The sequence below is a fragment of the Opisthocomus hoazin genome, chromosome 10 (genome assembly GCF_030867145.1).
Source record: "Opisthocomus hoazin isolate bOpiHoa1 chromosome 10, bOpiHoa1.hap1, whole genome shotgun sequence".
NCBI lineage: Eukaryota > Metazoa > Chordata > Aves > Opisthocomiformes > Opisthocomidae > Opisthocomus > Opisthocomus hoazin.
In genome coordinates, this window is record NC_134423.1 from 16,549,459 (window position 1) to 16,566,563 (window position 17,105).

The 17,105-nt window shown below is 40.3% G+C and overlaps 1 protein-coding gene across 7 annotated transcripts in view; it reads right to left on the reverse strand.

The window, feature by feature from the left end:
- Positions 1-15,157, reverse strand: part of RNF111 (ring finger protein 111) — a 49,123-nt gene extending 33,966 nt beyond the window's left edge. For 5 of the 7 annotated variants that reach the window (XM_075431908.1, XM_075431906.1, XM_075431909.1 and 2 more), the window contains exons 1-2: positions 14,652-14,923; positions 3,214-4,109 (exon numbers count right to left, since the gene is read on the reverse strand). In XM_075431908.1, the coding sequence (XP_075288023.1) occupies positions 3,214-4,090 (877 nt within the window). In that variant the 5' untranslated portion in view covers positions 4,091-4,109; positions 14,652-14,923. Of the gene's footprint in view, positions 1-3,213; positions 4,110-14,651; positions 14,924-15,146 lie in introns of those variants that run through there. The other 2 variants (XM_075431910.1, XM_075431905.1) reach the window with 1 other exon arrangement.
- Positions 15,158-17,105: the final 1,948 nt, after the last annotated feature.

Here is a 17,105-nt window from a genome sequence, read left to right on the forward strand (position 1 = left end):
ACTCTCCTCCATCTCCTGAACAAGCTTTATCTGGTCATCCCAGATTTAATGAGGACAACTGCCCTTTATGGCAAACAGTCAGTAAAACAATATAATCCATTTCCAGGTGTTAGGATTTTGTTCCTGTTCAATACTGTCCCACTCCCAAAGCACAAAGGTCCACGAGAATAGCTGAAGCCTTGATAGAAAAAGGAGGAAAAAGCCTATATAGTGTTGTTCAGTTTTTTTTTTTATAAAGGTTTTGTAACAGGTTTTGTTAAAAAAACCCAAAAAACAAAATAAACCAAACACTTCCCCCCCTCCATTCATATAATTTTCCAAAAACAGCCAAGTTAGTTTTATTAACTATAAGAGCTAACCTACTAAACACTTCTTCGCTTAAAAAGATCTGTTACTTTAATTTCTCACAATAAGCAGAAAAAAACATTTTCCAGAACGGCATATACTAATTTTACCGGTTCTTTAAATGCACTGTACCTTTAGATACACATCAACATTCAAAGAAATATTTTGTGACATATCCTTAACACAAATTGCTATTAAGCAGGCTACAAAACCAATCACATCACTTTGATGCCTGCTTATTAAAAATGCAGTTATTACCCCATCTTTTAAAACTGTATTTTCTCATTATTCTCCTTTCTTAAGTCTGTCCTCTAGTACTTCTACATATATGCTGCAGGCCTCATTCTTAGCAGTTCTTTGTCCTTCAGCATATTCTGTAATTTCAGCAGATGCATATGAAACACACATCTGCCAATCTAGAGCAAAAAAATTCTTCCCTAACATCATCAGGCTAGCATAGCATTACTAGCAATACAACCCTTTCCTCATATAGAAACACTATCATGCTTGCTCACTACACAGAGAAGTTGCATAGCTATTTTCCCAGCTGGCCCCATTTCTGTCCCAATTAACTCAGTAACTAGAAATGACTTACATAACAGCAGAAAGCTACAGAAGGCATTAATTACATTTTTATCTTACTAAAAATAGGACACTTTTATTCAGAAGGTCTGCTCAACTTCCCATTTATCTGCAATGTAAACAAAATGCTCAAAACCTTCCTATCAATATGTATTTCCACTGAAAAAAAACCAACCCCATAGTGTTCATATACTCTAAGCCAGAATTACTTCTCAGGTCACTGCAAGTGTTAGTCCTGAAGTGTAGGCACCATAATACACGCTCTTTAAAACATATTTATATATAAACATGTATTTATATATATTTAAAACATACCTTATTTCAGTTACAACTGACATCAGTATTTTAATCCAAAATTAACTGCAGAGCTAATCGATTTTTCACTCATGAGAATAAACAATTTCTTAAATGAAGTATGCTTTTCAAGTAGTATAAAAATTAAGCCATTGGACAATACACTTACTTTTCCACATAACCAGATGAAACAAATTGCAAGTTCTAGTCTTCCTACTATAAAAATAACATCACACTGAATCACTGAATTATTAGAAGTTACCAGAACAGCTTGAATATTCACTGATCACTACATCAATTTTTAAAGAGATTTCTCTCCAAAATATTCTTTCGAAATGCCTATGGAAAGCCTCACTATGGAAATACTTGTTTTACACTTCAAAGGAAATAAAAGCACAGAAGTGGTATTAATTGAATTTGTGTTAAAAAAGGGCAGTAGGTTTTAACAGTTTAAGTAGAGTAAAACTAAAATTAATTGAAAATTCTCTCTTTAAATACAACTATCACGGTTACAAATAGATGGTCACCTAAGAAGCAATAACCTACATTTTTTCATCCATATACCAGTTTCACCACTGCAATAGTCCTACATCATTTCAGTTACATAAAACTCCATCCTCTCTGAAAATAAGAAGAAACTATTAACTTGGAAACAGAAGTGTTAACACAGAAGTTTCCCAAATTGTTTTTTAATATGAATATATGTATATCCTCATATATTAAATATTTACAAATTATACCCTTCAATATGCTTGAACATGCATGTAAAATGTAACTTTTTTAGCCTTAAAAAATTGCATTTCTGTCCCCACAAATATGCATGAAGATAATTAAGGCTGTGCAATAATTCTTCTGTTTTCGAGTTATTTATGAAACCCTGGCACTGCATAAGTAAGATTTTTTGCATTACAAATTTTACTTCTTGTATTTAATCAGTACATTTAAGAACAATACACAAATTATTTCCTGCTGCAATGGATATCAAGTAATAATCTAGTATTTACAACTCTGCTTCTGATCAAGCATAAATCCTGCTCTAACATGAACACACATACCTCTTTTTTTTTAAATCTGTCCTTGTATTTTAAATCATGTTTTCTTAGAGGAATGATCAGCACAGTCCGAGATACGGTTTGACTGTCTAAAACACATTTGTCACTAGGCAAAACACATGGTTGCACAGATTAACACTATGGTGTGCTCTATGTATTTACTTCCTCATGCTCTCTAAAATAGCAAAATGATAAACAGAAGGCACAACTACAACACTGTGAACATTACTGGTCCCAGCCTTGGGACTGCCTTTCACTTGGCAAATTTAAGACGAAAGGAAGTCCAAGATAACTGGTAGACAGCAATGACCACCCCCCCTCCCCCCCAATCAACCAAAAAACCCCAAAACCATCCCCCCAAAACCCCCACTCCAAACAGTCAACATGCCCTCAGACACTGTGTCAAGAAATACTAGAGAAACATCTACATAAACCAACTGCAAGATTATTGCATTGAGTTCATCTAGGTAAAACATTTGGTATATATATACAATACTTTGCTTTCCACAACTTCAAGCCTTAGAATTTTTTTGTATTATTGCAATACTAAAAGCTACCTTCAACTGAATCCTATTTCAGGCTCTTGTCACAATGACCAACTTTTTTTTTTTTAAACTAAAAAAAAAAAAAAAAAAAGGGAGCAACTCCACAGCATGCGACTAATCAGATTCAGCAACCTTCCAGTACATTGTTCAGAAACCACTAACTTTACCTTTTACCTTAAAGATTCTAGATTTGTTGTAATTTTAACTGGAAGCTCTGAATGTATTTTTCCCATCAACAATTTACGGTGTAATGTTCACATTACTTGCAGTGAGTCTATTTGTAGTACAACTTCTATAAAAGCACAAAAACAACTGTGCCAAAGCACTTATAAAAAAAGCACATTGTACATGATAAAAGCTCATAAATAAAAAGTACCTCAGGAATTTAGTTTTACCTGAAGGAACAGCTGTACTGTTCTGGTGGGTTTCACCAGGTGACACAAATAAGTCTTCCTCCCCTTCAGTAGATGAACTTGAAGAAGATTCACTACTGAGATCATTCTCACTGGAACTGCTAGAGCTGGGTAGTAAAGCGTACTTTCTTCGAGCTAACACTTCCCGCTTTTTCCTCTGCATTAAAATTCGTTCCTTTTGGTTCTGTGTCCGCTGTGATGAACTTGTTTTCACAAATCTCTTCCTATATGGAAGTCTTCTTAAAGAACTGCTGTGAAAACAGGGCCTTTTCATTAATAACCCAGGTACAGTGTCTGCCTCAGTCCGAGGCCATTTTTGGGACCTTGCGCTATGAGTTCTACTTGTGGTATTCAACACTGCCTGAGGATGTCTTACAGGAGCATCTTTTTCTTCATCAGATGTTACTGTGTCAGAATCTCCAAAATGTAGGCTAGATGAAGGTGAAGAGATACAGTCACTAAAAGAAGAATCATTGTCTTCACTCTGTGTTTCTAGAGGCCGTCTTAATCGTAAGATTCCTTGGTTTTCTTTATCAGGACAATTTTGAGTATATGAAGGACCAGCCTGCTGGCTCTTGCGTTTTTTTCGCACCACAATACTTTTGTCTTGGTCTGTATGGTTGCCATTCATGTCCTTCTGCTTCTGAGAATCACCACGTAAGTGAGAAAACTCATTCCCTACTTTACTGGCAATCATCTCAACTTCTGCAGTGAAGCTTTTGGCTGCCCCAATAGGCTCAGGGTTCAAGAGGATCCCCTTCAGACTCTCCTGTCTCTTTGGTGCATCAGAAGGAACTTCACTCTTCATATCCGCTTTTAGAGTATAAACTATTTTACATTCAGGAGTCCATTTAGACATGGAAAGTTTTAAGAAAGGCCTAGAAATAAGAATAGATATGCATCAAGAAAAAGAAGCATCAGACTGAAATTAGAGAAAAGCCGTTTACTGCTAAGACTAACCCCTGCAGTGGGAAAAGCGGAACAGCAGTAAATGAAACACAACTGTTTCATAATATTAAGAATACCACTTGACAACGTAATTTTGAATTAAGACACAACTCTTACAACTTGCTTTGAAGGGAAGTTCTTGTAGTCAGTGAAAACATTATCACATTCACAAAGTAAGTATCATTATATGTCACCTGCAAAACGTACGGACAATGTCTGTCTTGCCGATGCTTAAGCATGAGTTTTACAGGCTACTGCTTATAGAAGTTACGTATGTTTCAGCTAAATAGCTCCAACAGCCATCAACTACGCTGCCTGCTTATGCAAGGCCTACATCTTCCCCTCTGGCTGTATATATAGATAGTAGATACCGTGAACACAATACATGGTACAGTATGGTAACAATTGAGCTATAAATATCAGCTACTTAGAATTCATGGTTCTTTTCTGACATGAAAAGGAATAAAACAGGAGAGATTTTGAACCTTACTATTTTGGGGTAAAGTAATAGAAATCCATTTATCACCTAGATTTTCTTTCAAAAAAGACCACACATTAATAGTACAGTGTACAAAGCTATTTTCAGTCCACGTACTTTTGACTCTATCCTGTGACAGAAACTGAGCATATCACATCACATGTTCCCTTAATAGTTGGTACCAGGCAGGTTCCCCTCCCTGTCAAAATATTAGGCTGTCAACATACAAGAACGCAACATGAGCCTCAAAGACTATTTCAGAGAAAAACTTTTGTACTGGAAGACTGAGACACAGGCAACAGTAACCTCAGTAATATAATCACCTTCAGCCTGCTTCATCTGGCATCTCTGCCTTGTGTTTAAGTTCCCAAAAGGAAGCAACCAAAGAATTCGGTATCACTTCTTTGTGCCTCAGATGAATAAGGCTATAGTAGACAAAAGACACTTGTACTACTTGAGCAGTTAAGTGCTCCCTCTTCTCTCCCTCCCTCACCACTTGTTTGAAGGAACATCTCCTGTGCTCTTCTAGAAGAAATGTTTATGCACTGAACCAGAATGTAGAGCTGACCAATCTGAAAAATAAATTTCCCAACCAGATCAGACACCAATCCAATTAATCACATAAGCACACAGACAGCTATATATGACTTACAGCAGGTCATGCTGAACTACCAGAGGGCTGGCTTAAGAAAAACATGTGCAACCATACCTTCTGTGGAAACGAGGGTCCTTAAGCAGCACAGTGGGAATATGCATGAAGCCACAAAAAGAGTCTAAGGCAGCAACAGCAAGATCTACGGCAGGTTAAGTAGCATCGCCTACTAAGGTCCATAATCTTCTGCCTGAACATCCAAATTCCTCAAACTGCCAATGCATTCTTACATCTGCTGCTAATATTTAAAGCTCATTTATTTTGTCATAGAATGAATCAATACAAGATTGAGACTACAGAACAGAGTCAAATCAGCATTTCTTATACTGTTTCACAAACTGATACTTTCAGGAGCAGCTGTGATCTAGTTGTTCCTAACAGACCCTGAAGAATGACTTACCTCACTTTGCAACGGGTATAAACTGATGCATTATCCCAGGCAGCCTGTGTTCTCTTCACAGACATAAGCAACTAATCTAATTCTTGAAGTGATGTAATCTGGAATAAAAATTTTGCACAAGGCATATATGCTGCAGTACTAACATCTAAGGAAGCCGTAAGTTTACTGGATCTTTCTGGAGATCAAGTATCTTGTGGATCTTGGAACCCCAACTGACAAGATCAATCTGAACGTTCTCACTGGAAATCCTACAAACATTTACAACAATTACTGATAAATCTAAGGCCTATGCCCTGTGATAACTAAGAAAGCATTGCCGTTTTCTACTGGAATTACAGCAGATAGGTATGTTTTACATCAGGAAGTCAAAAGCTAACTACATGCAAGTTGGACTAAAATTCCTCTTGCCAGTATAAAACAGGATAGGTTCTTACTTTCACTTCATCAAAGCACAACTCACAGTAGGAGATACTTCTTATTTTCCAAGTGTTGAACTGAAGACTGCTGCATCCTGGACAACACACATGCAATTTTTTATTGCAGCAAATTTTAGTGGAATGCACTATAAGGCTCCCCTTTTCTCTACAACTGAACAAAAGAAATTGCAAAATCAGAAGAAAACTTGGAATAAACATTAAGAGTTTAAGAAGTCTACATAGCGAACAAAGACACCTCTATTAAAGCTGTGGAATTCTGTTATCTACCCTTCTCTGGTTCTGACAGCTCCTGAGGAAAATACCAGCTCTCACATGCTTCGCCCTTTGCATGTACTTACCCTCACATATATGCACCATCTTTCTTTGGAAAAATTAAGACTGAGACTTCCATTTTATAAAATTTCTAAGAAGGACAGGAAATCAGAATTGAAACCTGTTATAAGCACACAGAGAACAAGCAGGACAGTCTTTTTCTCATCCTCACAAGGTCACCTTTAAGTCAGTATTTTTTGTCTGTTACTTATGCACCACTGTTTTACAGAAATGCAACACCTAGTCAATCTTTTCCATAGTCTGAAAACAAACTAACCCCTCCCACAATAAACCTGTATTTCATCACAAGTGTTTTAGAAAATCCACAAAAGATTTCCATGGGGTTAAGCAAGCTAGTTTATTCCAAGAGCTTACTGTCTTTCAACACAGTCAGAACTTACCATCATATACTACATGTCCAGCCTATACACAACAGTTTCCTGTCCTTATAACATGATAAATTAAGCAGACAATTTTATTTAATTCTGAAGTTTTCTAAAGAAACAGAACATTTTCTCACTATGTTAGCACAAAGAGGGGCTCGTTTACAAAGAATTCAGCTCTACTCACTGGAGTGTTCCACCCCCTGTTTTACTGTTAAGCTCTGGTGTGGAAATCTCCATCAGTATGAAAGTTCTGCATTTTGAATGTGATTATCTTTGTATAAGCTCTGTTTACTTTAGCACAGAGCGCACTGTGCTGAAATAGAGATAGAGCTATTTAAGTTATGGCAAAAAAAACTAAAGCAAGAAAAAGTTTACATTTTGACAAAAACCCTAAACCACTAAACAGTGAAAACTAGTGCACTGGAAACACTTACTAGCTTAGTTTTATTTCAACCACCAGCCTAGATATAATTGCCAGTTAACTCAGATTCAAACACTTTGTATATTTGCACTCTGACAACCACGGGAAAGCCTGCAGTAACTCAACTAAGTGATCAAGAACTCTTCGTTTTTGCTAACCAATACAGAGCCTGAAGGACTGCTTACTCATGGGAGAGCTGCTGGCCTCCAATTAAAAACCAGACAACAGCTTAAACCTGAGTATATTTTTGAAGTGTATGGCAGCAATTAGCAATGACTAATAATCCATTCCTTCACTATTTAGAAATGCTGTTACCAACCTTTGAACAAAGGGTTTGACCAAAAAAGACAGAAGCTAAAAGAATTTATCATTTAACTAGATTCCAATCCATTTTAAGTATTTTCAGTGGTTAGGCACATGAAATACCCATACTACACAGAACTCCAATGCTTTGACACAGAAGATAAAATTTAAGAGGGACTACAAAAATACTGTGAAAAGAATTAAAACTCATTAGAATGAGATCATCTGCTGTTCAACGTTTAGAAGATCCTACAAAATCTCCCTCTAATTAAAAGCAGTCTTCACAAGCTTTTTCGAAAAGCAGCAAGGTGCAGTAAGTAAACTCAATCCCTATTAGTGTTCCTCCTTCCTAATCAAAACATTTACCTGTTAACTTACAGAATCCAGACTTTGAGAGGAAAAAAAGGGCAGTATCTTCTTTTAGGCCATTTTAAGCAGACTCAGTGAAGAGCTGTTAAGACAGCTACCTGAAAACTATAAATAGTTATTCTTATTTCCCCTCTAAAACATATGACTTGATTCAGAATCATGAAGTGTACATGACTTATCCATTCATGTCACAAATTAAAGACCTTTGATATTAATCATGCCAAGAAACACAACAATGCAAGAAAATTCATGCCAACTGGGGAATTCCCTCGAAATTGCCAAGTCAAAAAAAAAGCTCAAAGTTTGAGATCTTTACAGCCAATAAGTTTATGATCACATATAAAAGCTGAATACATTTGAATTATAGGATAAAACAGTCTTTTGTCATTAAGAAATAATTCCATTATTAGTAATCAAAAAGTATGACAGCATTAAAACACTATAAAACAGTGAGATGGTACATTACACAACATTAATAATTTTTGGTGTAAACTTGTTGATGAGTACATGTAATCTAATATATCATTATCTTGAAAATGTATTTTCAGTTACATTTTAAAATATAGTCAAATCCCTTCACCATCAAGAAACAATCTCCTTTTTAGGTGTCAAAAACCACCTTCATCAATTCTCTCAAGTTTGGCCCACAGTGCTTTGACACATGACCAGCAAATCACTTTGTAGAAAATGCAATCTTTCAGCACACGGTTCTCACAGAACCCCAAATTACTGGTCTAATTTCTGTTTTACACACACCTAAACCCAGCTAGGCAAATAGTTTATTCGGGAAATATCTAGACTTCTAGTCAACTTGACGAAAAGCAGCAAACAAAAAAGCTTTATTTACAAAGCAGTTAGTAGTCTGTTTCCTCATTTTCCCCATCTTCAGTTTCCTGCTCCTCTCTCATTACACACACAGTAATTTTCCATTGTCTGATGCACCCTCCACCACTCAAACCCTAAACGAACTTACAGGCAACCTGGGTACTCAGAAGGGTTGAGCCTACAGGCCAGTGCAGACAAAAATCTACCCCAATATGACAGCTCTTAAGACTACCAAGAGCTTGTGGAACATACTGTCATCAGTCTCAGAAAGAACACAGAAATTCCACTTCCACAAAAATTCTGGGCTTAGACCGTTTATGTACCAAAGTGCCCATATATAGAACAGTAATAGGCAAGAGAATATTTAAGATTGTCTCAGAAAGGAAGTTTCTGTCAGTTGCATTTGTAGTTCCTTTATTCAGTCCTAACTCTTCTTCTCTTTGCATATGATCACTGAACTCACGATTAACTTTTAAAATTAATTCCCTTCCCTCATATGTGGCTTTTATCAGATATTACTCTTAATGTTATTTTTAATTCTGACAAGCTAATACTAGTACTGTTCTCTTCACGATAAAACCTCACTGTTGATGTCCGGTATGCACAAAGAAATCTTACATTGTGTATACTGTTCCCACTACAGTACTTTTTTTGAACTGGCAAACTTGGCTATCAAGGGCTCAAAGAATGGACTACTGAATGAAAGTATCGCACAAGCTGTATTTTGGAACACCAACAATGATTTCTTTCCTCTCATTTAAAGAGATGTGTTTTTGTTCTTTCAGCAAGACTCTTCCATCAGATGAATCAAGTCACCAAGAAACAGGATAATGAACAGTTTACACAATTCGGCAAAAGTGAGATAACCTAAGTACTACTACTTCCCTTTCTCAGGGGCAGAGCGCCACACAAGACTGATGCATGCGTGACCCTGACGCAATGGAGGTTGACAGAGGACTTGGAGCCATCTAAGATGCTGCACCCCCAACACAATCCCATGAAGATGGAATCTCTGTGCTATCATGCCCTGCTCCAACAAAAATAAAGAACTCACTGACCAGTTCACAAAAAAACCCACTTGTTAGCCTAAAAGGGACAGTCATGCCCTATTCACTTCATTCCTATCAAGCAGGGACAACCTGTACAATGCAACATAAGTAGCAAGAACACAAATATCCAACACTCAGCTCCACTATCAGCAAAACAAGTGCAATGAGATTTTGAAACTTCATTGCACTGTTCTTCGCTTTGGTTGTTCTTCCTTTTCTCTGCTTCATGAGACAAACAGTGCTCTTTCAAAGCTTAACTACTAAATTTTAGCATACTATATATTGGTCTTCTAATCTTTGCCAGAAAATAAAGCAACTGATAGTTAAAGATCTATCTACCTTTATAAAACAGCAACAATCAGAAGGTAATACAAAAATCTATTACGTTTGCTTTGCAATTATGCAGCATCAGACACATCTTTATTCACAGGACAATATGAAATACCATTACAAACTACTCTCAGTTTCCTTTGTTTGCTTTAATGCGGCCACAGTGATGACAGATACTCCCATTTCTGAATTACAAAATTACCCAGGAATTCACCGAGCAGAATATTTTTCTCTTGCTGTACAGAAAGCTACAGTATTTCAGAATAACACGCATAGTATTAGTTACTAACTGCATGATAATGTTCTAGAGACAGGTTCTTGCCTGTGGTCTCCCAAAGGCAGTCCACTACATTCAGCCCAGACAGAAGAGTTTATCTGTGCTTTGTGGAGAGATGCTACAGTTACACAAGCCACAGCAATACAGGCAGGTTTACTCACTCCTTGCACCAATTCTAGCAACTATCACTGGCTTGGAAAGTCTACTCTTACAGTGAAACAACGTTATTTCAAGTATAGTCCTAGCCTTACTAACCTTTGCAAAGCCATCTCAAAGACAAGTCAGACCACAGCAACTGTACTGTGAAGCACTAATCAACAATACATCCATGCTCTGGACCAGCAAAGTCTCACTAATTTTATCTCTGAAAAAAATTCCTCCTCAAGGTTTGTTTCCTCATACATAATTCAATTCAGATCAGTAAAGCAATTATCTTGCAACAGAAACGTCAGGCCATCTACAGAATAGCTACACAATGCCTCTGTTATGCCATATTATCATTCGCCTCTGAGACTGACCACCACAGTATTCTTATGGAGCGACTATTGAGAGTGTCTGTTTCTCACATCTTCTAACAGATTCCAGCACAGGACAGCTACAAACAGAAGAGCTCTTTCCTAGGACTGGATCTATGGCCTGGCTCCAGCTGGAATAGACAGAACACACAGAGCACGCACAGCTGGAAGCGCCTCAGCTAGATCAGCTGGCAGGCTACAAGCAATTCTGCGTAGCATCCTACGAACATCAAGTTAGTTCTCCTGCAACATATTATGAATCAGTCCAAGACCATACAGCACCCACAGAAATCCCAGCATCAACCAAGCATCAGTGAAGCATTAGCATGCACATACCCACCTGGGCAAGGAATCTGTCTGGCTTTGCACAACGGATGCAAGCAGGTGGATTTGACAAACATGATGTTCACAAGCACATTCTTCAGTCTAGACACTTCCCTGCTCAGTCTTAGGCTTAAACTCAGTTAGCTACATTAGCACTATGTAAATCATGGTTTTAAGACATGAGCATTACGATTTGGCAATCAGGAATGTTTTGGCTTCAGTGAACTCCAAGACAAATATAACAGCAATGAACTCGGGAATAAGAAGTTGTAGCTTTATAAAAGAATGACAAAATACACTTTTTTTTACTGGAGCTTATGATCTTAACTAGGAATTTTGCTTCAACGAACTTTGACTATTGTTTCCGGAGACAGCTAGGGAAGTTCTGAGTTACACTGCCATCAAAAACAATTTTTAAAAAATTGTTTCTTAGTCCCCCTGGCAGTTTTGACCTTTGAGGTATGTATAACTGGTCTTAACGCAGTGTCATTTTGCAAACACCTCTTGATACAGCTTTGAGGAGCAAAGTACCATATGATCTTTGCCACAACTGCTAACAAGAACCTTGCAAGTGAGAACTATGAAATTAACCATTAGGACAGTTTCATGCTGTTCTTTGGGAAACCTGTGAGAAGTAGGGGATCTTTCAGATGCTAAACCAAGTACATCTACCAGTTCAAGAGGGAAGGACAGTGCAGCAGAATTCCCCACTCTTCACTCAGTAGAGCCAAGCAGCAGTGGGTAAAAGCAAACATTTTACTTGGCAGCAGCCAAGTATTAGGACTGTACTTTATTGGCAAAAAAAATACAAAAGGAAGTCTCTTGCTAGTATAGCTGTGAACCAGCCTTCCCAGATTTCACTTGGTAAACACTTAATAAGGAAGACATCACTTCAATTCACAGCAGTGACTTTTCCAAATAGCATAAACTACATAAACCAGAAAAATAATCTTGTTAGCAAAATTTGAGGTTAGTAAACGTTTTCCTTTCTCCCTTCCCCTCTGCTCCATCAGAGGTCTCTGTTAAGCCTGACATCAGCCCACCAAGAAACACATGCATCTAAACTTCTGCCTGAAGGAAGCTCACTGGTCTAACACTTTGGCTGTGCATACATTTTTTGTTTCTTTTAGGAGCGCTGATCGCTGTCACTTACACTTACAAAACTTAAGAGACTACGACTGGGAGTAATTATCCTATCCCTGTGTTGTACATGTGTCCCTTAAGACATTACTCAATATGCCTGTTTCTAAATCTCTTCTCAACCTCACTGACACACAAACAGCTAAAGCACTACAGATCTGGTGATAAAACTGACCTAAAGGCAGCTGTACATTACTAAAGCTGTGGGTAAATATTGATACATCTGCCTATGGCAAATCCATCTCCCTGTACTACTCCCATTGTTTACATGTGAATTAATTAATCCCGTTCCCCATCCCATCCCCCCCAGCAATTTTTTCTCCATTTATTCAACTGCCTAACATCTAAGCCTCCATAGCTCATCCCTTAGGGCATTAGTACCTATATCTTCTCAAGAGAATGTCCTCACCATTAGAGGAAATATAAACAACTGAAATGAAAGATTCTTCATCTTGGAAAAAAAAAGGCAGTAACTGCTGTCAGCTAGATGTTATTGCAACATGGCCACCTCCACTGAAAGACAAGAGTTATAACTCATCTGGTTATGTAGGTCTACAAAGTTACTAATCTGAAGATAAAGCCCAAGTCACAGATAAATTAAGATACACTCTTAATACACTTCTACAAAAGCCACTGCTTTATAAAGAACACATTTCTGAAAGGTTAGAATGTTCCCGTCCAGATTTTGAAAGGGCACGTGAAATACACGTGAATACTAAAAGCTGTGTTCACCCCCAGGCTCCCAATATTAGACATAACCACAACTGTAGCTGCCAGGGCTTCAGCCATCAACAAAAATAAACAGATGTTTAAATATGTGAGACTTCAAGAGTTTTAAAATAGGAAGATTGGTGTCTTATACACTTTTATTTAACTGAAGTGAAAGGCAATATACGCACACAGCATTTCCTGCCTGATTAATTCAATAGGTCTTTTTATACTGTGGATGACAGCATGAGACAGGTGGACAGATGTTCGCTTTATCAAATGAACCAAGACCACAACTTTCCCTATCAACCTTTGCACGTCGGCAAGAGTACAAATCTGAACTGGTGAGAATCTTGGCCTAACAGGTTTGGGTTTTTTTTTTTTTTGCCTCAGGTAGTCCCTCTGTCCAACAAAAAGATGAGTAAAAACATTTAAATTGCTGGAAAACTACTGTGATAGCAAGGACTACAGGTACGTCAACTAGAAGCTTTAATTTCTCTTTTTAAGAGTGACAAAATATTCCAATTCTTTAAATGTTAATTTTCCTCAAAAATGTTTCTACTAAGCATCCAGAATTAAGCCTATCTTTAGAATTTTCTACTGGTTACAACAAAGACAATGTACGGCCTTATTTCACCACTTGAAAACCTAGCTTTCCATTATTAGTTTATAAAACAGATATTCCACCATGATGAACGCTACCTCTGATCTCCATGATGAGCAGTCAATCCTTATGTTTTTTTTGTCAGGTATTTGTTTCTGAAGTAATCACGTTAAAATCAAATAAAGTTGGGCTATTACAGCAAGATCTTTCCTCCCGCATTCTATCTTCTTTTGGAAGAGTACTTTAGTATCCGGAATTAAGGGGATCATTTAATCACCTAAAGCAATCTGGTCTTGCTTATGATTTCACAAAGCCATGAACAGCTTACTCCAAACAAAAATTCCACGAATATGTGCTCAGCCCCAATCACTGAAACACAGCCAGTTAAAAGAGCACATAGATCCTTAGCACCTGTCCATTTCAGTAAGAGCTGCAAACCCACGTACCTCTGAGGATCCTGGCCTACATTTCTGAATGAACGCTGCTTCCTTGTTTATCAGACAAAAACCACCCGATAATGATTTTTTTTTTTTAATATGGGTCAAGAAACAGAATGCCAACTTTGCCAACAAAACAAATGACGTTGTAACGAACCCTCTTACACACACAAATAAAACTCCTTTCCGTAAGGGAAAACGCGTATCAAATTCTCAAGGAGACGCAAACCCACGGAGCGCCGCGGCTCCCCGCACCGAAGACACCGCTTTGTGCGTCAGCGAAGCGCCGAGGAAAAACCCAACCCTAAGGCAACCCCCGGCCCGGGGGTCCCGCCGCCCCCGCGGCCCGCTCCGCCGGGCCCGCCGCCGCGCCCCAGCCCGCCGCCGCCGCCGGTGCGGCGTGGGGCAGGGCGGGGCTGGGGGCCCGCCGCCCCCCTCCCGGCCCCGCCCGCCAGCAGATAACACGCGCGGGGCGCGGGACGAAACCCCCCACCCCCCCCCGTACCTGAGGCAGGAAGGCCGAGGGGGACGAGGCGCGTGCCGCCGGCGCCCAGCTCAGGGCCGGAGGGGAAGCAGCGGCCCCGGCGCAGACCCCGCCGTCGCTGCCCGGCAGGCCACAGCCGCCTCCTCCGCGGCGGCGCCCTGCCTCGCCGCTCGCCCCTCGCGGCGCCGCCGCCCCTCGGCCTGGCCGCAGCCGCCCGAGCCCCGGTGACACGCCGCCAGGCGGGCGACGTTTTGTTATTGCGCAGCCCCCGCCGCCGCGGCCGCCGCTCCCTCCTCAGGCGCAGCGCGACACTCGGCGCTGCTTTACAGCAGTCCGCAAAGCGCAGCCGCGCCGGCTCGCGCCCCTCCCCCGCCAGGCGCCGCGCCCCCTGCTGGGCGGAAGCGGCGGCGCAGGCGGGACTCTCCCTGCCCTCCGCGGCCGAGCGCGGGGCCGCCTCGCCCGGGGCCATCGCGCGTTTCCCCGGCGAGATCTGGTATAACCGCACCGCTGTCCTACCCAGAGCCGTCTCTCCCTTCGCACCGCCGCAGCGGAGCCGCCGGCGTTGGACAACGAGCCCGCGGCGGAGCCCTGCGCCGGGCCCTCGGCCTCGCCCAGCCTGGCGCTCCCGAGCGGCGCGGCCCGAGGCGGAGCCGAACAGCGGGTGCAGCTGCGGGGAGCGTCGCGCGGCTGTGCGGTACCAGGGCCGCCACCGGCACTCCCCGCAGCAGCGCGCCCGCGGGCTGACGAACGGCCGCGCCGGGCCCTGCCGAGCGCTGCGCCCACCGTCATCGGCCGGGGCGCGGGCCTGCTGTGCGGTGACCAGGGCTCACGGCGAGCATCGCAGCTCTCCGCCTGTTCGCCCGGGAACTGCCCGGGCCGGCCGGGAGCCGCGGCGTCGTTCTGCCGGAGATGAGCTTGCATAGCTCTTCCTCCGCACGCACTGCCACCGAAGAGTCACCAGTATCCAAGGGTGCTTAACACGTTTTGGGGGAGCTGAACAACCTTCATGCATCCCTACGAAAGAAATGGTCACTGGGGAAAAATGCATTTTGAGACTATTAATTGAGGGAGCTTCTGAACAGAATTTCCTTAAAGCAAAAGTGGATAAAACAACATAGAAACTAGTTCTCAAACAAGGAAAAAGGCTTTAAGGAAAGACTGTACTTCAATAAATGCCAACCTCAAAAGAAGATATATTTCTAGGGGCAGGAAAAAAGATTACTAAGCAAAGGAATATCCAGAGATGTCATAAAAGTGTGAAAACAAAGTGTAAAAGGTGCTAGACCACAACGATGATATGAAAGTATGTTTTACAGCTTTATGCATAATACAAGAGCACAGGAAAAAGTGAGACCTGCATACAGTGAAGGCGGAAAAAAGGATCACAGGTGATTTCCTGTGGTTCCAGAACCAAAATAATAATTCATTTCAGTTTTACAGACAAAAATACAGGTCATCCAGCATTAACTTGCTACCTTTTTCTGTGTAGTTTTTTTGGGTGTTTGGTTGTATTTTATTTTTTAAAATCAAGGAAATACAGTATGTCACATCCAGCCAAACTTCAGTAAGCAATGACATTGGGCCACATATGAAATAACCACTGAAACTAGGGAGAATGGGGACAGAGTAAAAATTGGAAACATGACTAAAATGCTCAACGGGAGACAGCAACAGAGAGTGGAAAGGTCATATCATATTTGATGGAGGTCACTAATAGCTTGTGTAAGCAATTTAAATGTTTTTTATTAATGACTGGAATCAAAGTTGAAATACATTAATAAAAATCTGCTGGGGGGAAGGGAAATCAAGACAATACGTGGGAAGAACTGAATGACCTTGACGACCAGACTAATAGGAGCAAGGTGAAAAAAAGTAGAGTAAAATACAAAGAATGTGCACTTGGATATTAATGACTAAAAGTTTTGGTACGTATCAGGTATTTGTCAGGTAGAAGACAGTAGATGAGAACTTCAGTAAACTATGTAATTAAGAAAATAGCCAACAATATGATGTGGACATGAAAAAAGCAAACAAACATGTCTGTACAATATTTTAGTCTAAATATTTTTCAGAGAGAGAGGTTTTAATGCTACTGTAAAAATTATTCCTGACGTAGTCTTACAACTACTTTATCCAGCTTTTTTTTAATATGTATTCTGGGGAGATGAACTCCAGTCTTAACAGGACACTCGAGGGAACACTGATGCCAAAGATGACAGAAAGGCTCTTGGCAGAGAAAATGCAGAGAGTCACTCTATGCTCCCCAACTGAAAGACATACAAAGACCATTTCAACAACAAAACCCAAGGGGCTACAGAATGGCTAGAAATTTCATTTCACAAATTAAAAAGCAATGCAGGGTAAGTATACATAGTCTTGATTTTCTCCCAGTGCAAAGTCAGAGTGGCCAGATGATCTGTAAATGCTTTAACCACGTATGATTTGGTAGACCTTTCCTCCCTGGGTAAATGAAAA